This window comes from Zootoca vivipara, chromosome 8 (assembly GCF_963506605.1).
Source record: "Zootoca vivipara chromosome 8, rZooViv1.1, whole genome shotgun sequence".
NCBI lineage: Eukaryota > Metazoa > Chordata > Lepidosauria > Squamata > Lacertidae > Zootoca > Zootoca vivipara.
In genome coordinates this window covers 2,556,505-2,580,694 of record NC_083283.1, presented here as the reverse complement: position 1 = coordinate 2,580,694, position 24,190 = coordinate 2,556,505, and the positions used below count along the sequence as shown (strand labels likewise).

Here is a 24,190-nt window from a genome sequence, read left to right as displayed (position 1 = left end):
AGTTGGTGGCCATTACTGCCTCCTGTGGCAGTGAGTTCCACAGCTTAACACTGCGCTTCATGCAGAAGTCCTTCCTTTCCTCTGCCCTGAATCTTCCGACATTCAGCTTCATTGTACGTCCACGAGTTCTGGTGTCATGAGAGAGGAAGAAAAACTTTTCCCTATCCATTTTCTCTGTGCCATGCGTGATTTTATAAACTTCTGTCATGACTTCCTGTCTGGCCTCACCTCTGTCAAGGATTCTTTAGCTGTCATTCCTCCACTGCAGGGGTTGGACTAGATGATGCTTGGGGTCCCTTCCAACTCTCCAGTCCTATGATTCTGTGAGTGTTTCAGCCTGTTTCAGTAGCCCACCTTGCTACTTTCTGCCCAGCTGATCGACTGACCGCCCCCCTTTTGCTTAATCCAACCATGCCCCCTCCCCATATTTTGCCTGGTACAGTCCTGCCTATTAGATGCACTGGCTGTTCTCTGCCCCCCCCCATTTCTTTCTCATGTTTATATTGTCAGGTGCATGTTCTTCTATAGTCCCTGCTTTTTGGGGGGTGGGGAGCAGGGTGTTCATGCTGCGACCTGAAAAATGTGCCCATCACGTTTAATCCCCATTCAACAAAGGTGTGTTGGGAATTCCCGGTCTGCCGCCTTTGTCCCCAAACTGTGGGCTGCGAGAGAATTGCTAGTATACCACGTTGCTCGAACAATTGAGATTCTTATGGGAGTCAAAGGCTGCAGGCCACAACACCTACAAGGGCCCCCTGTTTTCCCACAAATCTGTGTCACGCCGCCGGCTGGAATTTGGTTTGTGGGCATGCATTGCAGTGCCTTCTCCGTGGCTGCTCCCTGTCACCTATTGGGCTCGCTCAAGGATGGCGTTTCAGAGGCATTTAGTGCAGCAGGCCATTGACTGTACGTCACCAAACTGCAGTGGACTTGGGCTCCGCTGAGGAATCACTGCAAATTAACCTTTCCGCTCACAGGACAGTGTGTAGTGATTAGAGCAGGGATAGTCAACCTTTTTATACCTACCGCCCACTAATGCATCTTTCTTGGTGGTAAAATTTCCTTACCGCCCACCAGCGCTCAGTGGAAGGAGGATTCAGCTTGTGCCGTAGAACCCCCTACCGCCCACCTAGAATCCTGAAACGCCCACTAGTGGGCGGTAGGGACCAGGTTGACAACCCCTGGGTTAGAGTGTCAGACTAGGACCTGGGAGAGGCCAGCGTTCGAATCCCCACATGGCTACAAGCTCACTGGGTGACCCTGGGCCAGACACTTTCTCTTAGTCATTGGCTCCCAGTACGTTTCCGAGCACAATTCAAAGTGTTGGTGCTGACCTTGAAAGCCCTAAATGGCCTCGGCCCAGTATACCTGAAGGAGCGTCTCCACCTCCATCATTCTGCCCGGACACTGAGGTCCAGCACCGAGGGCCTTCTGGCGGTTTCCTCGTTGCGAGAAGCCAAGTTGCAGGGAACTAGGCAGAGGGCCTTCTCGGTAGTGGCGCCTGCCCTGTGGAACGTCCTCCCAACAGATGTCAAAGAGGAAAACAACTACCAGACTTTTAGAAGACATCTGAAGGCAGCCCTGTTCAGGGAGGCTTTTAATGTTTAATAGATTACTGTGTTTTATTTTTCTGTTGGAAGCTGCCCAGAATGGCTGGGGAAACCCAGCCAGATGGGCGGGGTATAAATAATATATTATTATTATTATTATTATTATTATTATTATTATTATTATTATTAGTCTAACCTACCTTACAGGTTGTCGTGGGGATTAAATGAGGAGGGGGAGGGCCAGGTGTGCCAATCTGAGCTCCTTGGAGGAGAGAAGGCGGAATACACACACACAACCACACACACACACACACACTGCTTTTTTTCTTTTAAAAAATGTTTAGGGGCACTCTCATTTTCCCACTCATATTGAAATACTGCCCCTCAATGAGGCCAAACTTAGATTCACAAAATGTTTAAGGGTATGTGTCCCCCCCCCAAAAAAACGCACTGTGTATATACAGTGGTACCTCGGTTTAATTACACAATTGGTTCCGGAAGTCTGTACTTAACCTGAAGCAAACTTTCCCATTGAAAGTAATGGAAAGTGGATTAATCCGTTCCAGACGGGTCCGCGGAGTACTTAAACTGAAAGTACTCAAACCAAAGCGTACTTAAACCGAGTTATGACTGTACCCTGTTCTCCCCCCCCCAAAAAAAAGACATACCCATAAAATAAGCCGTAGCAGGATTTCTAAGCATTTGCGCAATATAAGTCATACCCCGGAAATAAGACATGGATGCGGCGCCGCACCCAGAGCCCTTCCCGCTCGAATAAGATACACACACACACACTGAAAATAAGCCATACTGTATCTTCTTGAGGAAAAATAAATATAAGACAGTGTCTTACTTTTGGGGAAACATGGTATATGTGTGAAACTTTGCTTCCAATTTAATTCCTGCTCAAGGGTCCTTCAGCTGAGCCTGCCCTGTTGCAGCCAAGGCAGTTGCCCAGCTGCGGCAGCCTCTCCTCCTCCCTGCTCCTCCTTCTCCTTCTAGCCCCTGATGCTGCCAGGATGGGCTTCGCTTCACCTCGGGATCTGCCTCCCTCACCTCTTCCTTCCTTTCTTTTCTGTGTGCCTTTTTTGTCTTTATGCAAGGCAGCCACTTTTAAAAAAAGATCCATTATTGTTTAGAATTCCTGGCCTGCTCTCTCCCTCTTCCGTTAAGGACCTTTTGAGAGGGTCTGCACAGGGCCTCTCTGGATTGGTAAAATAAACCTTTGCTGATGCCATGTGATGTAATTTTGTGCTGTGCGGGGTTCTTGCAGAAAACGCTGCCTGTTTTTCCACCGCTGATTCCTTTGACTAGAAATCACCTGCCTTGCGTGAAGAAGATGAATTCCTCTCCTTTGTTCTTCCAGACTCAGGCTATCTCTTCTGTGTTTGCCCCACGGAATAGAGGGAACCTTCCAGATAAATCCAGCAGACGCCTTCTGTTTTGACTCGTAAATGCCTGCCGAAAACTTTTCTATTCCACCATGCTGCTCACACGGGCAATTAAGAAGACGTCTTTCCGCAATATTTAGTTGATTTCCGATTTTAACTTCTTAAATATTCAAATACAAGAGCCATTTGCGGCAATTGTACATGTGGTTTCTGTTGGGTGGTTTTATGTACAATTGTCGCAAATGGCTCTTGTATTTGAATATTTTTAAGAACAAATGCTTAAACGGCTTTTAAAACCGGCTCAATGGCTGGTGGCTTTTCCTGGGATCTCTTTGCAGCCTTAGTTCATCAGCAGATCACCAGCTTTGCATGCAGCGGATCCCAGGTTCCTTTGAGAGCGTCTTTGAATAGGGTTGGAAAATGTCCCGTGCCTGAAATCTCAGAGAGCTGCTGCCAGTGTAGACACGAGTGAGATAGATGGATCCTCCTTAATCCCTCACCCAGTTTGCCCCACTTCTTTTAATGCAAAATATCCCAAAGGACCCTATTGGGACACAATAAGGGACTTTCAGTGGCCTGGCATAGAAATGAATTTAAGGTCACGCCAGGTCCCTTGACATTAGCCATCTGGACCCGGACTGGAATAACATGGATCCAGCCTTGTCTGAACCTCGGGAACAGGCTAGGAACCATGTGTCATAGGGAGGCTCATGCCCACAGAATGCAGTTCAAGGGAGCTGGTCTTCAGCAGCCGCTGTGGGCTGTGGTGTCCTGAGTTCCTTGAGGCACTTGCTCCATTTTCTAAGGCCGCTTGATGACTGTCTCTCTGCGGACCCATTTGAGTTGGCAGGGGAGAAAACTCCCAGGCCGCAGAGGCTCTTTTCAGGATGTGCTTCTGTTTCTGGCAGGGTGCTGCGTGCCGTCCCTCTTGCCTAGGAAGAGGTGGCTGCTCTTGCGCCACACAGAGCATTTCTTCAGGCAGGAAACCCACAGAGGTATTCTCTGAAGATGCCTGCTTTGGAGACCAGGGCTTTGTGTAATTGCAAAGCTTGCTCTCTTGCCCACACAGCTCTCCCAGCCAAAGAAGATTCCACCTAAACATTAGGAAGAACTTCCTGACAGTAAGAGCTGTTCGGCAGTGGAATTTGCTACCAAGGAGTGTGGTGGAGTCTCCTTCTTTGGAGGTCTTTAAGCAGAGGCTTGACAGGCATATGTCAAGAATGCTTTGATGGTGTTTCCTGCTCGGCAGGGGGTTGGACTGGATGGCCCTTGTGGTCTCTTCCAACTCTACGATTCTATGATTCTATGATTCTAAGGCAGACTCCAGGTCTTTCCGGATCCCGACTGTTTGCCACTTATACTCCCCCATCCAGGAGAAGGAGAACACGCCTCTCTCTGCTGGTTTGCTCTGTGCCTTGATCATTTGGCCAGCCTTTTTTTGGATTAATCTTCCTGGATTAATCCACAACTACAGCAGCGCAGCAGCAGCGGAGGCGAGTGTGACGGAGGCCACCGATCGAAACAGAAGCTTTTGATTTAAAGGGCTTAGCAAACTCTCCGAGAGCCCCAAACAATCCCCGCCGCTCTGGCTTTAACCTCCAAAGATTTCTGCAGAGATACCTCTTATTTACCCTCCACCGTAATGGCATAATGAGGGCCCCCACTGCTTCCTTAATATAACTGCTGCGTCTTCTGTGACTTTCAGACACTTATGCTGTAAATGTTGCTTATCAGTACAAATGGGAACTGTTTAATAGCTTGGGCAAGTTTTGATAATACAAAAAAAGGAGAAGGGGGGAAAAACATCCTCCCCTTTGATAATAGTCTGTGATTATCTTCTCAGTGGCAACAGCCTCGCAGACACCACAGCCCTCTGACTGCTGGTCTCCCTCCTGTGTTATTAACTCCTGCCAGGAATGTGCTCACAAGCCACGGAGGAGTGGCGCTGGTAGCAGATAGCGAGGGCAGAGGCTCTGCCTGGGACTAGATTATCCACCCTGCCGAGTCATTAATGGGGGCTGAAAGCCCCCAGCGTGTGTGTTACGTCCCTGCTAAAGGAGTTGGGCGGACGACACAGTTACAGAGTACGCACATGTTCCTTGCCGGAGGGCAAGCAGCAATTGCTGGCTTCAACAGCCAGGCTTGAGGTGCCTGTTGCTGGTTTCTGGGGCAACGTGTTTTGACTCCTGATAATCATTGTGCCGTAACACACCCGGGGATAGAGCGGGATCATCTCCGCCTCACAAGCCGCTCGCGTCGTTCCACTTTCCCTACGGCTCCTGGGCAGGTGTGTGCTGGGAACAGGGCCTCTGAAGGTTACTGGAGACCTATAGACTGTAGGTCCCCTTCATGGATCAATGCCTTGTCGTGGCGAAGGGGCTTGAATAACTCAGAGAAGCTATGAGCTATGCCATGCAGGGCCACCCAAGATGGACAGGTCATAGTGGAGAGTTTTGACTAAACGTGATCCACCTGGAGAAGGAACTGGCAAGCCACTCCAGTATCCCTGCCAAGAAAACTCCATGGACAAAGACAACAGGCATATAAAAGTTATGACGCTGGAAGATGAGCCCCTCAGGTCGGAAGGCGTCCAACATGCTACTGAGGAAGAGCGGAGGACAAGTACAAGTAGATTCAGAGCTGATGAAGCGGCTGGGCCAAAGCCGAAAGGACGCTCAGTTGCGGATATGCCTGGAAGCGAAAGGAAAGTCCGATGCTGTAAAGAAAAATATTGCATAGGAACCTGGAATGTAAGAACCATGAGTGGAGGTAAGCTGGATGTGGTCAAAAATGAGATGACAAGAATAAATATCGACATCCTGGGCATCAGTGAACTAAAATGGAAGGGAATGGGCGAATTCAGTTCGGGTGACTATCATATCTACTACTGTGGGCAAGAATCCCGTAGTAGAAATGGAGTGGCCCTCATAGTCAACAAAAGAGTGGCAAAAGCTGTAATGGGATGCAATCTCAAAAATGACAGAATGATCTCGATACGAATCCAAGGCAGACCTTTTAACATCACAGTAATCCAAGTTTATGCACCAACTACCGGTGCTGAAGAAAGTGAAATTGACCAATTCTATGAAGACCTACAACACCTTCTAGAAATGACACCAAAGAAGGATGTTCTTCTCATTACAGGGGATTGGAATGCTAAAGTAGGGAATCAAGAGATAAAAGGAACAACTGGAAAGTTTGGCCTTGGAGTTCAAAATGAAGCAGGGCAAAGGCTAATAGAGTTCTGTCAAGAGAACAAGCTGGTCATCACAAACACTCTCTTCCAACAACACAAGAGAAGACTCTACACATGGATATCACCAAATGGGCAGCATCGAAATCAGATTGATTATATTCTCTGCAGCCAAAGATGGAGAAGCTCTATACAGTCAGCAAAAACAAGACCTGGAGCTGACTGTAACTCAGATCATCAGCTTCTTATAGCAAAATTCCAGCTTAAACTGAAGAAAGTAGGAAAAACCACTGGGCCAGTAAGATACAATCTGGATCAAATCCCTTATGAATACACAGTGGAAGTGAGGAACAGGTTTAAGGATTTAGATTTGGTGGACAGAGTGCCTGAAGAACTATGGATGGAGGCTCGTAACATTATACAGGAGGCAGCAACGAAAACCATCCCAAGGAAAAGGAAATGCAAGAAAGCAAAATGGCTATCCAACGAGGCCTTACAAATAGCGGAGGAGAGGAGGCAAGCAAAATGCAAGGGAGATAGGGAAAGATACAGGAAACTGAATGCAGATTTCCAAAAAACAGCAAGGAGAGACAAGAGGGTCTTCTTAAATGAGCAATGCAAAGAAATAGAGGAAAACAATAGAATGGGGAAAACCAGAGATCTGTTCAAGAAAATTGGAGATATGAAAGGAGCATTTCGTACAAAGATTACCATAATCAAGGACAAAAGTGGTAAGGACCTAACAGAAGCAGAAGACATCAAGAAGAGGTGGCAAGAATACACAGAGGAATTATACCAGAAAGATATGGAGGTCTCGTACACCCCAGGTAGTGTGGTTGCTGACCTTGAGCCAGACATCTTGGAGAGTGAAGTCAAATGGGCCTTAGAAAGCACTGCTAATAACAAGGCCAGTGGAAGTGATGATATTCCAGCTGAACTATTTAAAATCTTAAAAGATGATGCTGTTAAGGTGCTACACCCAATATGCCAGCAAGTTTGGAAAACTCAGCAATGGCCAGAGGATTGGAGAAGATCAGTCTACATCCCAATTCCAAAGAAGGGCAGTGCCAAAGAATGCTCCAACTACCGCACAATTGCGCTCATTTCACACGCTAGCAAGGTTATGCTTAAAATTCTACAAGGCAGGCTTAGGCAGTATGTGGATCGAGAACTCCCAGGAGTGCAAGCTGGATTTCGAAAGGGCAGAGGAACCAGAGACCAAATAGCAAACATGCGCTGGATTATGGAGAAAGCTAGAGAGTTCCAGAAAAACGTCTACTTCTGCTTCATTGACTATGCAAAAGCCTTTGACTGTGTCGACCACAGCAAACTATGGCAAGTTCTTAAAGAAATGGGAGTGCCTGATCACCTCATCTGTCTCCTGAGAAATCTCTATGTGGGACAAGAAGCTACAGTTAGAACTGGATATGGAACAACTGATTGGTTCAAAATTGGGAAAGGAGTACGACAAGGTTGTATATTGTCTCCCTGCTTATTTAACTTATATGCAGAATTCATCATGCGAAAGGCTGGACTAGATGAATCCCAAGCCGGAATTAAGATTGCCGGAAGAAATATCAACAACCTCAGATATGCAGATGACACAACCTTGATGGCAGAAAGTGAGGAGGAATTAAAGAACCTTTTAATGAGGGTGAAAGAGGAGAGCGCAAAATATGGTCTGAAGCTCAACATCAAAAAAACCAAGATCATGGCCACTGGTCCCATCACCTCCTGGCAAATAGAAGGGGAAGAAATGGAGGCAGTGAGAGATTTTACTTTCTTGGGCTCCTTGATCACTGCAGATGGTGACAGCAGTCACGAAATTGAAAGACACCTGCTTCTTGGGAGAAAAGCAATGACAAACCTAGACAGCATCTTAAAAAGCAGAGACATCACTTTGCCGACAAAGGTCCGTATAGTTAAAGCTATGGTTTTCCCAGTAGTGATATATGGAAGTGAGAGCTGGACCATAAAGAAGGCTGATCGCCGAAGAATTGATGCTTTTGAATTATGGTGCTGGAGGAGACTCTTGAGAGTCCCATGGACTGCTAGAAGATCAAACCTATCCATTCTTAAGGAAATCAGCCCTGAGTGCTCCCTGGAAGGACAGATCGTGAAGCTGAGGCTCCAATACTTTGGCCACCTCATGAGAAGAGAAGAATCCTTGGAAAAGACCTTGATGCTGGGAAAGATGGAGGGCACAAGGAGAAGGGGACGACAGAGGACAAGATGGTTGGACAGTGTTCTCAAAGCTACGAACATGAGTTTGACCAAACTGCGGGAGGCAGTGCAAGACAGGAGTGCCTGGCGTGCTATGGTCCATGGGGTCACGAAGAGTCGGACACGACTAAATGACTAAACAACAACAACATAGACTGTAGGTGTGTCGAATGGAGTTGTCACTCCCCCCACTTTTAGCCTTAGGGAGGGGTTTGCACAGCCTGCGAATGGGAAGAAAGTGTCTCTAATGATGCTTTGTCTTGTGTGCTTCCAGGTGCTTCCAGGTGACCTATTTATTTATTCCGATCTGTTCATGGGGAGGTTAGATGACATTGTAGCAAGCAGACGTCTCCCCCCCCCTTTCATTTCTCTATCCTTATCTCAAAAAGTGATGATGATGTTGTTGTTGTTTAGTCGTTTAGTCGTGTCCGACTCTTCGTGACCCCATGGACCATAGCACGCCAGGCACTCCTGTCTTCCACTGCCTCCCGCAGTTTGGTCAGACTCATGTTGGTGGCTTCGAGAACACTGTCCAACCATCTCGTCCTCTGTCGTCCCCTTCTCCTTGTGCCCTCCATCTTTCCCAACATCAGGGTCTTTTCCAGGGAGTCTTCTCCTCTCATGAGGTGACCAAAGTATTAGAGCCTCAGCTTCACGATCTGTCCTTCCAGGGAGCACTCAGGGCTGATTTCCTTAAGAATGGATAGGTTTGATCTTCTTGCAGTCCATGGGACTCTCAAGAGGAGAGGAGCCCAAGAAAGTAAAATCTCTCACTGCCTGATGAGAGATGATGGTGGTGGTGGTTAATTAAATTTATATGTCACCCTTCATCTGAAGATCACAGAAAAAATTCAAAATAAAAATTCAAAATACATAATAGCAAAACGAAAAACCTCAAATAACCTACTCTCCCACAAGGACATTTAAAAGGCCATAGATTGTTTAATCAGGCCTAAAGATACACCAGGAAGGCACCAGGCGAGCCTCCCTGGGGAGAGCATTCCACAAGTGGGGGCCACTGCAGATTTCCTCACTGAGGATTTTCGAACAGAGGTTGGGCATCCATCTGCCAGGGATTCTTCAGCTGTGATTCCTGCATTGCCGGAGGTTGGACTAGATGGCCCTGGGGGTCCCTTCCGACTCTACATTTCCATGATTCTGTGATTCCATGGAATTTCATGGCTGGGGCTACATGATCAAGGGGGATTCTGCCACTGGCCTAGAAGCTTCTGGTTTGTGGAATTATTTACGATTTGGGGCGGCCCTGCTTTTGTGGATTTGTCTCAGATGCCACGGCGGCTCCTCTTTTAGGCTTTGTCAGGGCCTGAGATTTGGTTGCCGCCGGCAGGCATCATTTCCCTCCAAGAGTCTCACCGTCAGGGTTGCAAAGCAAATACGCCGCTGCAGGAAAAGCCGCTGCAGATCAATAGCTGTAAGTTGACGCTTGGGCAGGCGGCTCTCGGGTCTCTTCCTTCGTTAAAGAATAGAACGAGGACGCCGTGCCCTATAAATATGTGGAGGCATCAGCAGAATCGGGAGGGCAAGGCCGCCAGATGCAGCCTCTCCTGCAAGGAGCAAATAGCATGAAGGGCTCGGCTAGGGGGCTAGGCAGCATTTAAAAGCTCCATTTGATGTATATTTAAAACTGCATTTTAAAAACATGCATGAAATCACCCTCTGCTAAGTCGCATTCAGTCACTAGGCCACTGGGCACATAGCGCTAGGCCAAACCACGACTTTGCGTGAACCAGGATCTAGGAAATGCGTGACTTCCTGGAATGGAGAAGGCAGTTGCAACATCCTCTCTCTGCTGCTGCTTCCTGAGGCTAAACCACGTCTGAATCCGGACTCATGTTTTGTCTTGCTCCAGACAAACCGAATAGTAAACCCTGCTTGCAACAGCTATTTTAGGCTCTGCCGTTGGCCGTCGGCATTGCTCTCCAATATTAGAATACAGGTATAAGCCATTGCTCCATGGGCCAGATAAATTTGCCCATTATCCTTCCTCTGAGTCAAAGATGCTTAGGCTGGGTTGCCTTCCAGGTTTTAACGGCAGGAAGTGGGAATTCTGAAATCTTCTTCCATCTATGGCCAATTATTTTGAGGGGGGGGGGGAAGCCATCAGAAAGGCCGTTTACTAGCTGTCAGTTCCAAACTGCCTTGGAAAAGCCTTCCCTCCAGCCCTGTCGGTGGCTTCCCGAAAGGTGCCCAGCATTAGAGACTTGACGGAAAAGAGTGCCACTCGAACACCCTGCCCTCCATCCAGACAGCTAATTCTGCGACTCAGGGGCTCTTCTGCAGAGGTCACCTGGCAGAAACGTCTCTCAGACCTGGAGCTGTTTGCAGCAGAGATTGAGCTTTGGGTTTGAAACGGCTTTTGGCAAAACTGGACATTTCGGTACATGGCATGAGTATCCATCAATAGATATGGGAAAGTGGGGGGGGGGTTAAGGCCACATGGTGATTGAAAAGTGGGGAAAGGGATTTTTTTTTTCAGAAGGTCAGCGGTTCGAATCCCTGTGACGGGGTGAGCTCCCGTTGCTCGGTCCCAGCTCCTGCCAACCTAGCAGTTCGAAAGCACATCAAAATGCAAGTAGATAAATAGGAACCGCTATAGCGGGAAGGTAAACGGCGTTTCTGTGTGCTGCTCTGGTTTGCCAGAAGTGGCTTTGTCATGCTGGCCACATGACCTGGAAGCTATACACCGGCTCCCTCGGCCAATAATGCGAGATGAGCGTGCAACCCCAGAGTTGGTCACGACTGGACCTAATGGTCAGGGGTCCCTTTACCTTTACCTTTAACAACCCCAAAGTGCAGTCGCCGGGTCTTAACACTATAACGTCTACAAAGCAAACAAACAACAAATGTTAAGAGGGAAAAAATTGTGACGCACCAATATAAATCAAGACATCCATATTTCCCAAGCTGGAGTTGAGCACCTATGTCCAAAGCATAGGAAATAAAATCCCAGCAGGTGATACAAAAGTGCTCTGGAGGCCAGAGCTCTTTACAGGGACAGCCTTTCATGCTGACCACCCACATATTCAGGAATCACAGTTGTGGGGAAGCCTGAGCAGGGGATTTAATTATTTTAGATATGGTATTTCTTGATAGGCTTGAGACCAGGCTAGTGAAACCCGAGGGCATTGCCACCAAAGACGGCTTCTGGTTTCACTTCGGATCATATAAGAAAAGGAGGAGGAGGAGTTTGGATTTGATATCCCGCTTTATCACTACCCGAAGGAGTCTCAAAGCGGCTAACATTCTCCTTTCCCTTCCTCCCCCACAACAAACACTCTGTGAGGTGAGTGGGGCTGAGAGATTTCAAAGAAGTGTGACTAGCCCAAGATCACCCAGCAGCTGCATGTGGAAGAGCGGAGACGCGAACCCGGTTCCCCAGATTAGGAGTCTACCGCTCTTAACCACTACACCACACTGAGTCTACACCTTATAAACATGGTGACATTTTCTGATTTTGCTACAAACCCAACTAAACAAAGCTCCTGGCCATTTCTGAAGTTAGCAACCTTTGCAATGCACCTGGAATTGCTATACATCCATGTAGGGCAGGAAACAGCCCTCAAGGGATCTCTAGAGATCAGTCCTCCTAAGATATTGTGCAGTCTGCAGTCACTTCCCAAATCATGACACCATCGGCATTGTAGGACTCCCATAGGGCCTTCTCGGTGGCTGCTCCCAGGAAACTTTGGAACTCCCTCCCTAGAAAAGCCAGCCTGGCTCCTTCCTTGCTGTTCTGTTCTGTTTTCGCTGCCTGCATTTTAATAGATTTGCTTGTTTATATTATTTTAATTCTAGTAGAGCATAATTACTTTTTAACGAAATGTATTTTATACACTTTTTGTGTTTTATCTATGCTGTTTTGATGTGCGTAAGCCACCTTGAGTCCCAGCCTGGGATGAAGGCAGGATATACACAAAAATCACCAGCATCATCCTTGTGGTTCCTTCCAACTCTGCAATTCTATGACCATCACCATGAGGACAGAATGCTGGTCAGGATGAGCTCCTTTGGCCTTTCCTAGCACCTGGGCTCATCTTCCATCCTTCTCATCCACCACCATCCTGATGGCTCATCTCTCCACTTCTTAACCCTCCTCTCTGCCCCCCGCCCTGCATTTCCTGATGGATCTTCTTCTTCTCTCTTCCCAGGAGGGAGCTGCTTCCCTGCCCGATTCCCTTTCCCACCCTTCTTTTTATGGTGCAACCTGCTAGCTGGCCGTGGCCCTGCCGGGGGCGGTAAAATTAGCAGCACCGACAGGTGGAGAGGATCGGGTGACCCAAGGAATGAGGTCGCTCCCTTACAACGCTAAGCCCTCCTCTTCACCTCGGATGACATGTGCAGGGCTTAAAGTAACCGAATCCTCGTGTTTTGTTGGGTGTTAACGGAGCCAGCCGGGACGGAACGTAAGCGCATAGCTCTTTCCGTCATGCAACCGGACAGAAAACCGGGCGTGGAGGGGCAGATCTTTGTGCGCACCCCATCTCCGGGGCACCAGAGACCCTCTGCTTCCATTCCAAAGAAGCGTCCCCCTGCCTCGGAGGATGCTGAGCTGCGCCGCATTCCCCTTTCCCTTTCCCGTGACCCAGGTCCGGCCTGATGGACATCCTTACCCCAGAAGGAGGAGGCTGTTGCTCTGGAGGGAGGGAGGCCAAAAAGATGTTGTCATAGGCAGAGAGGCTCAGCCAAGCTCGGAACGGGTGTGCAAAAGTTATTGGAAACTTGAGAATAGGACACAGCCTTGGAATGAATTACACACACACACACACACACACACACACACACACACACACACACACACAGAGAGAGAGAGAGAGAGAGAGAGAGAGAGAGAGAGAGAGAGAGAGAGAGAGACTTGAAAAGAAGCTGGTAAACAGAGCCTAGTGCAATTATTGGATGGGCTGTATCTTTTTTTTAGGGGGTGGGGGGCAGAGAGTGCTAGGATTTGACCGGGTCTGTGTGTTTGGAGAAGACCCGAGGTGACAGAGTAGGCAGAAAGATATCTCAAACGGGACAAAGGCAAGTTCTGTGATTTGAAGAGGATGGGACCGGAAAAGAGGATGAACGCCATCAAGATGCCCCGGCAAGATTGGGCTTGTCCTTTAGGGATGGGAATATTTTTAGCTCTGGCCTGACGTAATCCCTTGGACGTACTCCGTGTAGCACTTGGGGAGAAACACCCTTACTTCTTGGGTCGGGAGCGTTGCCTTTATAAAAACATTTTACTGCAATAAAAATTATTTAGATCCTTGAAATGCATTTGAAATCTCTATATATGTGCACGATGCAAACGGACAAAAAACAAACGTAGCTGTGATAGCTGTGCTCTGCTTGAACAGCTGGAGGCAGCAATGGTTCTGAGCAGCAGCAGCTGGAAAACAGGAGGGGAGAAAATGCTTTTTGCGCTTGAATCCTGCTTGTGGGTTTCTCCTTCGGGCATTTGGTTGGCCACTGTGAGAACAGGATGCTGGACTCGATGGGCCCTTGGCCTGATCCAGCAGGTTCTTTTTATGTTCTTAACCACAATACTGCTTGCAGCATCTTTCCTCAGCCTAGTGTCCTCCAGATGCTTCGCACTAGAACGCCCAGGCGCATCCAGCCCTTGCACAGCCTCACCTGCTGCAGATGATAGGGAGAATTAGGTTGAGCGCAAGGTCAGAAGGAAGCTCCGTGACCGGAAGTGGGGCACAGAGAAAGAGATGGCTATGGGAGAGGAAGGGAAATTGATGGGGCTTCCATGGCTGTGTGTGTGACTTTCATGGAATCATAGAATTGCAGTCAGGCGGGACCATGAGGGTCATCTAGTCCAACCCCCTGCAATGCAGGAATCTCAGCTGCAGAAGCTGTGACAGGTGGCCATCCAGCTTTAGTTTCAGAACCTCTAATGAAGGAGAGCCCGCCACGTTCCAAGGTCATCCATCCCACTGTTGAACACCTCTTGCCATCGGAAAGTTCTTCCTAGTGTTTAGTCAGAATATATTTTCTTGCCATTTGAAGCCATTGGTTCACGATTCAGGCGTCCCCAAACTCGGCCCTCCAGATGTTTTGGGACTACAATTCCCATCATCCCTGACCACTGGTCCTGTTAGCTAGGGAGTTGTAGTCCCAAAACATCTGGAGGGCCGAGTTTGGGGATGCCTGGTTCAAGTTCTACTCTCTGGAACAGCAGAAAACAAGCTTGCTCCATCCTCGATGTATTCAGATATTTGAGGATGGCTACCATATCTCTTCTCCAGGTTAAACATACCCGACTCCCTCAACCGTTCCTCATAAGGCTTGGTTTCCAGATACTTTATCATTTTGGCTTCATAATGCCCGTCACCTGGCCTTGGAACGTAGCCTCTTTCAATGAAACCTCTTCCGGTGCCCTTTCTTACGTTTGTTTCTTGGGATCGCCAGCCAGATGCTTGGAGCTCAGTTCTGCATTTCATCCTGTTGCCTCTCCCCATCTTCCATTTCAGTCTCTTCTCTCCCGCATCCAACTTCACCCTGCATTCTGGATTTTGGGTGGCCTCTGTAGGTGCCTCAAGGTTGCCCAAACTCAAAGCTCTTAGCTGTCACCGTTCACAAAGGACGCTTTCAGGCAGCCAGTTTATTGAATGTTCATCCTGATTTGAAGGGAGATTGGGCTTACACAGAATCCGGCCATTGTTCTGTCCACCTCAATACTGTCTACTCTGACTAGCAACAACTCTCCAGGATTTCAGACAGGAGTCTCCCAATCCAACCTGCTGACGGTTGGACCCGATACCTTCTGCAAACGTAGACTATTTAATCAGCATTTATTCTGATTTTATTTGCAGGGAGGTTGGACAATGTTGCGTCAAAGAAAGTGTTTTCCCTCCCTTGCATTTTCCTGTCTCTTATAGCAAAAAGTCTGATCTTTAGGTGGGGGGGGGGAGTGGGTTTGTTGCCCAAGACCAGCTGTAATTGTGCAACCTGAATTCGCCAGTGTTCATTTTAATCATTTCAACCACCCAATGGAACTGCATTTGTTGTAGTAGTTAATATGGACTCCAAGATCCAAAACACCTATTTTAAGGGATGCATTAGAAGCAGTGTGGCGTAGAACCCAAAATAGTGTATTTCTTCAACTGGTGGTGTAAATTGTGACTTCCGATCCATCGTGCAAAAAACTGGGTGAAGTCATGCCCAAGTCATGCTTTGTCGTCCATCTTTTGATTCCGAATGGGGCCTGGCATCCAAACACCAAAGACCATGGCAACCTTCCAGCCAAGTTTGGCAACGGTATCCTGAGAGGCAGCCAAACCTTTGCCCCCAAAGGGATGAAGTCATGCCAAGGGCCATCATCTTTATTCAGAATGGTGCCCGGCATACAAATGTTGAAGGAAACTGCTTCCACTGACCTTGGGAACCCTCTTGCCAACTCAAAGCCCTAACAAGATCTTGCCAGGAAGCTTTTATAATTCAAATTGGAAGGTAAAGAGGGCAGGATTAAGCTAATGGTAGGGGTCAACGGAGTATGCCTAGCTGACTCGAATCCCAGAATTCAAGGATTTGGTTGAGGGTCGATGGCAAGGTCCAAGGCTAGACTGTAAGCTCCTTGAGGCAGGGATCTGTCTTCTTCTCTTTATAAAACGCTGCACCAATTGGTTGCCCTATAAATAATCAGCGAGGCCCTGTGAATTATCACTGGCTTCTGAACAAAAGCACCACAGCAGACAAGCTGGCCCTTACGACAGCGTCTGCGAATCTCGCACTTTGTGCATCTTTCATCTTGACCACGAAAGATCCTTCACTGCAATCGGCGTGTTAGACTTGTTGAAGTGTTGCTGCCACTGGGCTCTTTGCCTTTTTTCCTCCAGTAAGGCCAGACTTAGGCCCCTAATCCGGACTTCTTCCACTTCAGAGACTAGAGCAGACGGCAGGGCCGGGGCGGGCAGTCGCAATGAAATGTCAAGGCATTTGTCTTTGCCTGATGACGACCGGGGGGCCGTTGGCACCCTCTTGACAAGCCTTCTCGGAGCAGAGCAGTCGAGGGAAGCTGCTCAGAGAGGTTCTGGCTCCAGCTATTTTGGGTGGGAGCAGTTCGGTCAGCTCAGGTCACGGAATGAAATACAAGCCTGAAAAAGAAGAAGAAAGAAGGCCGTGCTGTCGTGGATTGCATATACAGTTTACACGAACGCTTAGCTGGGCGGCTGTCCAGTTAAGGTGACTTAGCGAAGGCAGGCGGTGCACCCACCCCGCGCCTGAATTCATGCGCCCCCTCGTTCTCAGGTCTGTATATGTGCTTGGGCATTTCAACTCAGCATTGCACATCCAGCGACGCCAAAGGTTGGAGGATTCAGGACAGATAGAAGAAAGCGCTTATACATGCAGAGCATAGTTAAACCGTGGAGCATAGGGACGTGGTAGTGCAGTGGTCTAAACCGCCAAGCCTCTTGGGCTTGCCGATCGGAAGGTTGGTGGTTCGAATCCGCACAACTGTGGTGAGCTCCCGCTGCTCTGTCCTAGCTCCTGCCAACCTAGCCATTTTAAAGCACACCAGTGCAAGTAGATAAATAGGTACCACCATGGTGGGAAGGTAAACGGCATTTCCATGCGCTCTGGCTTCCGTCACGGTGTTCCGTTGCACCAGAAGCAGTTTAGCCATGCTGGCCACAGGATCCGGAAAGCTGTCTGTGGATAAACGCCAGCTCTCTGGGCCTGAAAGCAAGATGAGCGCCGCAACCCCATAGTCGCCTTTGACTGGACTGAACTGTCCAGGGGACTTTTACCTTTACCTTTTGAAGCTATTTATGAAGTATCAATATTATATCATAACTTTCCTTGCTGTTTTGCTAGTGAATACACACTGACTAAAGCAAAATTAAATCTTTGCTTCGTATAACTAGTGAAGGGGAACCACAAACTTTCAAAATGCTCCACCCTTTGTCTCCCGTCCTTTAATTTTCCTGTTTCTGTAAGTAGAGACATTTTTGTGACGTACCGTGTTTTCTGAAGCCGTTCTCACTTGTGGGAGCTTCTGAAGTGTGCAATTGAATGCCTCATAATATTTTACAGTGGTACCTCTGGTTACGAACTTAATTCGTTCCGGAGGTCCGCTCTTAAGCTGAAACCGTTCTTATCCTGAGGCGCGGTTTCGCAAATGAGACCTCCCGCTACACGCGCGCCCCCGGCATGCAATTTCCGTTCGCATCCTGGGGCAAAGTTCACAACCAGGAGCAGCTACTTCTGGGTTACCGGAGTTCATAACCTGAAGCGTTTGTAACCAGAAGCGTTCGTAACCAGAGGTACCACTCAGTTGTGTCTCTGCTGCACACAATGCACGTGTTTGCGGCCTTCATTTCCTGCACCTCTGTAGATTTGTTGAAAGCACTGAAGAATTTTGTTAATTCCCTTGGTTTGCAGCCAGTCCCATACCGAAGACTTTGGGGGTGGTTAGTAAGACTACCAACAGTTACCAAAGTGTATAGTAGCTTTAATCAAAAAGCTGCTCCATCGAGGGCTTACAGCTGATAGCTATAGCTGAGCATGTCTTCCAATGCCAGAGCCTCTTGCTCCTTTGCCAGCCTGCACAGTTGACGCCAACTCATTGCCGGCTGTCAGAGGTTATTACGGCTACTCCTGAGTAACGACTCTCCACACACTTGCCTTTCAGAGTCTTTATTGGCGCACATTATTTACAGTGTGATGAGCTGTCAGTTTCATGTCCTCTCATTCCGTGTCAGAATCCGGCACTGCCCCTTTTCGCCCCTTGGACCAACATAAGAGCCTGGGGACAGCGAATCTCCTCCCTTTTCTCCTCCTCCTTAATTCCGCTGCCGGGGGAAAGGGTCTACGCTCCGTCTTTTCCCTCTCCCCCGTTTCCGTCTCCCTCTCTTCCCGCCTGTGGAACAGGGGCTCTTCCCTGCTGCCGGAGCCCTGGCTCTCCCTCTCTGCTTCCTGACTAGCTCCTTCAGACCCTGCGCTCCCATGGCTGCTTGGGGAGGAGCTGCTCCTGATGATAGGGGGGAGGTTCTCTATACTCTCTCCCCCTTACACCGGCACTCTTTGCTTTGCTTTTCAGTGCAAGAAGAAGCACACCCTGGTGTGTCCGGACTTCTCCAAGCACGGAGTCTGCCCCAAGGGATCCCAGTGCAAACTGCAGCACCCGCAGAGGAAACGCCTGGCCAGGCAGCCCAGTGCTACAGACCCCTCCTTCCAGCGGGCATGCTCAGCGCCCAAATGGGGGCGCCTTGCAGAGCGGACCTCAAGGTAAGAAGGCCCAGCTGCCTGAGGAACTGCCATCCTCTCTCCCGGTTACAAGCCTCTTACCTATTATGGGATGCCGTCCGTTCTTGAAGAAGCAGCTGAAGGGACACCTCTCTCTCTCTCTCTCACACACACACACACTAACTTCCTGACTGTTTAGCTCATCTCATAGGGAGTCCCAGCAGAGTGTCGGACTCTGACCTGGGAGACCAGAGTTCAGATCCCCCCTCAGCCACCCATGAAGCTCACTAGGTGTGAACTTTGGCTGCTTATCACCCTAAACTACCTCATTGGGAAGGAAAGGGGGGGAAAGAGGTAGATCTGTAAAAACGTTACAAGAGACATTGCACATATTTCTGTAAACCAAGAAAATCCTTAAATAAATAACCAACCTCATTGGGTTGTTGTGAAGATTAAATGAGAAGGGGTAGGAAACCATGCATGCCACTTTAGAGGGGAAACGGTGGTACTGTATATGATTGCAATGCAGCGTAGTGCAAGTGATGTATCCCCTCAGACGTGAAGAAGGAGATTATGCATCTTCCTTCCTTGCTTCCTTGCTTCCTTGCTTCCTTGCTTCCTTGCTTCCTTGCTTCCCTCTCTCTTTCCTTGCAAAACCTAGCACGCAGGACACAGTTCTGCTCCCCCTGAAATTAGCGGTGCCCCTTTTCTGCCCTTCTCTGCTCCCTGTTTCTCTAGCTGCCGCTCTGTAGGTAACACCATTGTAGAGTCTGTGGAACAGCCCAAGGAGAAGAGAGGGTGTTATCCTGGCACAGCGAGGCCCTTGCACAGTGGCAGATGCAGAAGGACACAGCACCTTTACGGCTGTGCCGGAGACTTGAATGCGTCAGCAGGCATCAGCATAAACGCAGAGAGCGCCTTGTTAGAGGTCATTGTCCCAGGTGCCCTTGGGGGCCTATTGATCATCTCATTGTCATAACGCCGCAGGCTCCCTCCTTCCCAGCTGTGCACCCTTAACTCTGGGAGCAGAGGCACTTTTAACTCTGCATTGGCCAGGGGGGGGGGGCAAGGCAACCCCAGCATAGTCGTGGCATCCTGGTTCCTCCACCTGCTCACAGCGAGGGATGGGAGGGAGACGGAATTCAGGTTGCATTCACAGGCGACCATACCTAATGCACACTTCCAGTCCGTTTTTGAGAGCAGAGATCACATTTGCTGACTCTGGAGCCCTGCATGTGTTTCTGCTCAGAATCGTAGGCACCAGTGTCCGTGTTTCGCTTGGCATTCTAGTTAGATCCTCCAAGGAGCTCAAGGCAGTATATGCATGGCTCCCCGCTCCTCGTTTTAGCATTAACACCTGGGAAGTAGGTTTGGCCAAGAGATGGTGATAGGCTCCAAGCCACCCGGTGAGCTTCATGACTGAGTGAGGGGATTCGAAACGTGGTCTTCCAGGTCTTAGCCTGACACTCTAACCACTGCACCATGCTGTTAGCCACCTGCGCAGTTAGATGTCTGGGAGCTTTCTCCACCCTTCCCGATCTGCCCGAGGTTTTCTCCTGGGCTCCTGCAGCCTGAGCAAAGCGAGTCCGCCGCAGGAAAAGGCAGCAAGCAGCTGCTTTATTGTTCGGGCCAAGGAAATGATCCTTCCCTAGAAGCTGTCACAGTGGACGAGGCCGGTCGTGGGACTTGATCCAAAGGCAAAAGCCAGCCAGGCTCAGAACCTTCGTCTCCTAGATACTTAACAGTTTGTTCTACGTTAGAAAGCGCTTCCACTTCAAGAGTGTTATTGTGAGCAATTTTGAATCCTCATCACTTTTAATTTGTATACAGTGGTACCTTTGTTTAAGAACAGTCCTGTTTATGAACTCCACAAAACTGGAAGTATTGTCCCAGTTTGAGAACTTTTCCTCGGTCTAAGAAAGGAATCCGAACGGTGGAAGGGCACTGGCGGCAGGAGGCCTCATTAGGGAAAGCGTGCCTCGGTTTAAGAACGGACTTCCAGAATGGATTAAGTTCGTAAACCGAGGTACCACTGTACTGCCATTCTATATCGCTCTACACAAGGCGGTTTACAAGCTGAGGAAGCAGCAAAGTATGCAACAAAGATCACACATCTTATAGGAGTCCAACCCAATGCAAATAAGTCACAATTAAAAATATATTTTTGTCGGCATCCACCTGTCTTGGGAGACAATGGAGAAGGGAGTCTTTGGGGGTGAATTCAAACCATTGGAGAGTTACAGCACCTGCTGTGGCTGTAGAGACTGATAGGGGAGAGACATGTTTTGTTGCAGCTAGGGCGTGACTTAAAATAAATGGATTACATAAAATGAAATAGTATTCAATAATCCATTAGAATATAATAATAAAAATAAAATTACCTCCCAAAATACCAGCAAATACTAATTAAACAAAAAATCACTCTCAACAATTACAATAAATCATTACTAAACTATAATTAACAAAACAACAGCAAAGTTACAATATGTAGGTTCCTTAAGAAAAGTCAGTTTAGAAATAAGGCTTGAAGCTTTCATTTGGTTAATCAGATTAATCAACCAAATGTATAGTTAACTGATCTATGGGCATAAGTGGCAATTGATGGGCTAAGGGTACATTAACTAATTTTTTTTCAGTTGCTTTTGATTCTGTACCAGCAACAGGGACTGAAATATGAGTTCTTAATCTGTGGCCTTTCCTTCCCGTGAGGAACGGCACCTTCTCATTATATAGTTGACTGAAACACCCTTCTTTTTGTATCTCTTAAAAGGTAAAGGGACCCCTGACCATTAGGTCCAGTCGTGACCGACTCTGGGGTTGCGCGCTCATCTCGCATTATTGGCCAAGGGAGCCAGCGTATAGCTTCCAGGTCATGTGGCCAGCATGACAAAGCTGCTTCTGGCGAACCAGAGCAGCACATGGAAACGCCGTTTACCTTCCCGCTGTAGCGGTTCCTATTTATCTACTTGCATTTTGACATGCTTTCGAACTGCTAGGTTGGCAGGAGCTGGGACCGAGCAACGGGAGCTCACCCCATCACAGGGATTCGAACCGCCGACCTTCTGATCAGCAAGCCCTAGGCTCAGTGGTTTAACCACAGCGCCACCTGGGTCCCTTTTTGTATCTCTTAGAGGCACCAATATCAAGGTTTTCCCAATAAGTAAATTTGGTTAAAATTTAATTGATTTAATTGGTTCAGCAACAGGTAATTAATCATCCAAAAATTATTTCATCAGCAGATACAATTTACTTCAACAAATAAGTGTTCTGAATAATCAACAGGTTAAAGGCCTGCGTTGTTTTTTTTTTACTGTACTTGATTTTATTGTGTATACCTCATCTTTCTACAGCAGCTGCACTTGAGGCAGCTCAGAACTTGCAGAAACAAGGGAATGAACTAAGCAAATGTTTTGCAGCTTGCAAGTCATGCAGCTTGCCTGTGTGCCTGAGCTGCTGTCCTGTGTCTCATGACCGCATTGTGTCGTGCCCCCGCCTCCTCCATCCCAGGGCTGCGAATGAGACCCACCTCCGCATTACAGAACAGAGCAGATATATTTATATAGTCCCAGAATAGAAAAGGTAGCTAATTCTGTCCGTAGCCGTTCTGGCAGGAGCCCCTCTGCCATTCCTTCCGCATCAAACGCTTCCAGCCTCGTATCTGGGCATTTTCCTTTGCAAGGGGTCTCTGCGCATCAGACATGCACTTATGCAAGAACCCAATCTGCAGCCCCACCCCCTGCTACGCACACCCAAAACTTCATTTCAGCGGCTGCTAAAGGCTTGGCTCATCCCTCCTTAGCGGGAAAAGGTCCAGAAAGCAGCTACTTTTGCTTCTTCTCCTCTCTAGCTCTGTGCCGAGCACTCAAGAGTGCCACCCCCAGTTGCCACTGGTCCTTAACGCTTCCTCCCGCATCCTCCCTAGGTAATTCCCACTTCCTGTCCTGCCCCCTTGCGACATGCCGCTGTCACCTGCAAAGAAAAAAGGCCGGTGTTCCTCTGATGCGGTCTCTTTGCGATGGACGCAGGTGCGGACAATCAGCTCTCTCTGTGGCACCTCTGACGTCTGTGCTGCCTGACCCACAGTCCCGGAGGCCTAGCGCAGTGAAACTGGGTGTGTGGGGGGGAAGAGTGGCAGGTGGATTATTTGAGGTGTGGTTGTGCATCCAGCGTGCACCACACATCCCTTTTCCAAAACGAGCATGAGAGATGAGTGTGGAGAGCACCCTCTTCCTTCGTCACCCTTCAACCCTGAGCAGCATTGCCCAAGAGTTCACTCTGGGCAAGCGACTTCAGCCCTGCTTTTGCTTGGTTTCCTTTCCATCACAGCCTATAAAAATGGCAGGACGCAGGATTGTTCCACACCTTAACTGCTTAAGGAACAGAAAGTATTTTTCACACTTAACAGAATCACAGAATTGTAGACTTGGAAGGGACCCCGAGGGTCATCCAGTCCAACCCTTGCAATGCAGGATGACTTAGGACGTTCTGCATTTGAGCCATTTGTCTGGGGTTTGCCTCTCTCTTTTTTATGCTTTTATTTGCTTTTAAATGTCTGCCGTTCGAGGCATTTCTTTTAATGGAAAAATTAAGGAAAGGTCATCATTCTCTCGCCCTTTCAATAACCTTTGCTTGATCTGCTTTGTCAACACCATGTCTTAGAAGGAGACCTTTCTTTCAAAGCTCCTAACAGAGGGAGGGCTACTTAAGAACCAAAGACCAACCTGCTGGATCAGGCCAGTGGACCATCCAGTCCAGCATCCTGGACTCTCAGTGGCCAACGAGATGCCTGTGGGAAACTCGCAAGCAGGATTCGAACACAAGAGCTGAGCTCTCCCCTCCTGTGGTTTCTAGCAACTGGCTTTCAGAAGCATTGCTGCCCCTGACTCTGGAGGCAGAGCAGAGCCATCCTGGCTAGTGGCCCTTGAGAGCCCACTCCTCCAATCCTCTTTTTAAGCCACCCCAGTGGGCCGTCACTGCCTCCTATGGGAGTGAGTTCCATAGTTTAACTGTGCTGGGAGACATCTAGCAGCTGCCGTTTTTATTACCCTTTTTACTGCCTCCATTAACCAGTGTAGGCCAACTTCCCCCAGTGCCAAAAAGGACTTTGAATCTGGGGGTTCCTGCATTGGCCCAGCCCAGCATTGGCTGAACATTGACCCCGCTCGCCAGTTAACACCATCTTTTTCTGGCCCCACAGAATCGCTGTGTCTGAACATGCATCAGCATGCCCTGATCAGTTTCTGTGAAATGGGAATAAGGGGTGTTGTTTGTTGTGCAATAACAAGCAGGTGCTCGTTTGTTTTTGTTGTTACTGATTAAATTTGTTAGTCGCCTTATCCTGCCCAAAGCTACCCAGAGCAGCTTACAAGTTGTGGTCCTTCCTCTTTAGGAGAGAGCAGAGAGTGCATGGTTGGACAAATTGCACAAGTACAGTCCTCTTCTTAATGTGTGTGTGTTTGGGGAGTCAATTCCCGTTTAGCGTCACCGGTCTTATTCATTTACTAGTGTCATTCAGCCCGTTAAAAAACGGGCGCTAGAACATACCGGTATGTGAGAGGAGCGGCGGGACCACAGCCTTCCTTCCCTTTAGCAGTGGGCGCTCCGCTGAGCCCCTCTGGGCAGCGGGCACCCAGGAGAAG

General features: G+C 48.5%; 1 protein-coding gene across 1 annotated transcript in view; it reads left to right on the top strand.

The window, feature by feature from the left end:
* The window catches only part of ZC3H3 (zinc finger CCCH-type containing 3), a 236,474-nt gene that overhangs the window by 186,040 nt on the left and 26,244 nt on the right, over positions 1-24,190 (top strand). The window contains exon 10 of the mRNA XM_035124913.2: positions 18,406-18,593. Coding sequence (XP_034980804.2) covers positions 18,406-18,593 — 188 coding nt within the window. The remainder of the gene's footprint in view (positions 1-18,405; positions 18,594-24,190) is intronic.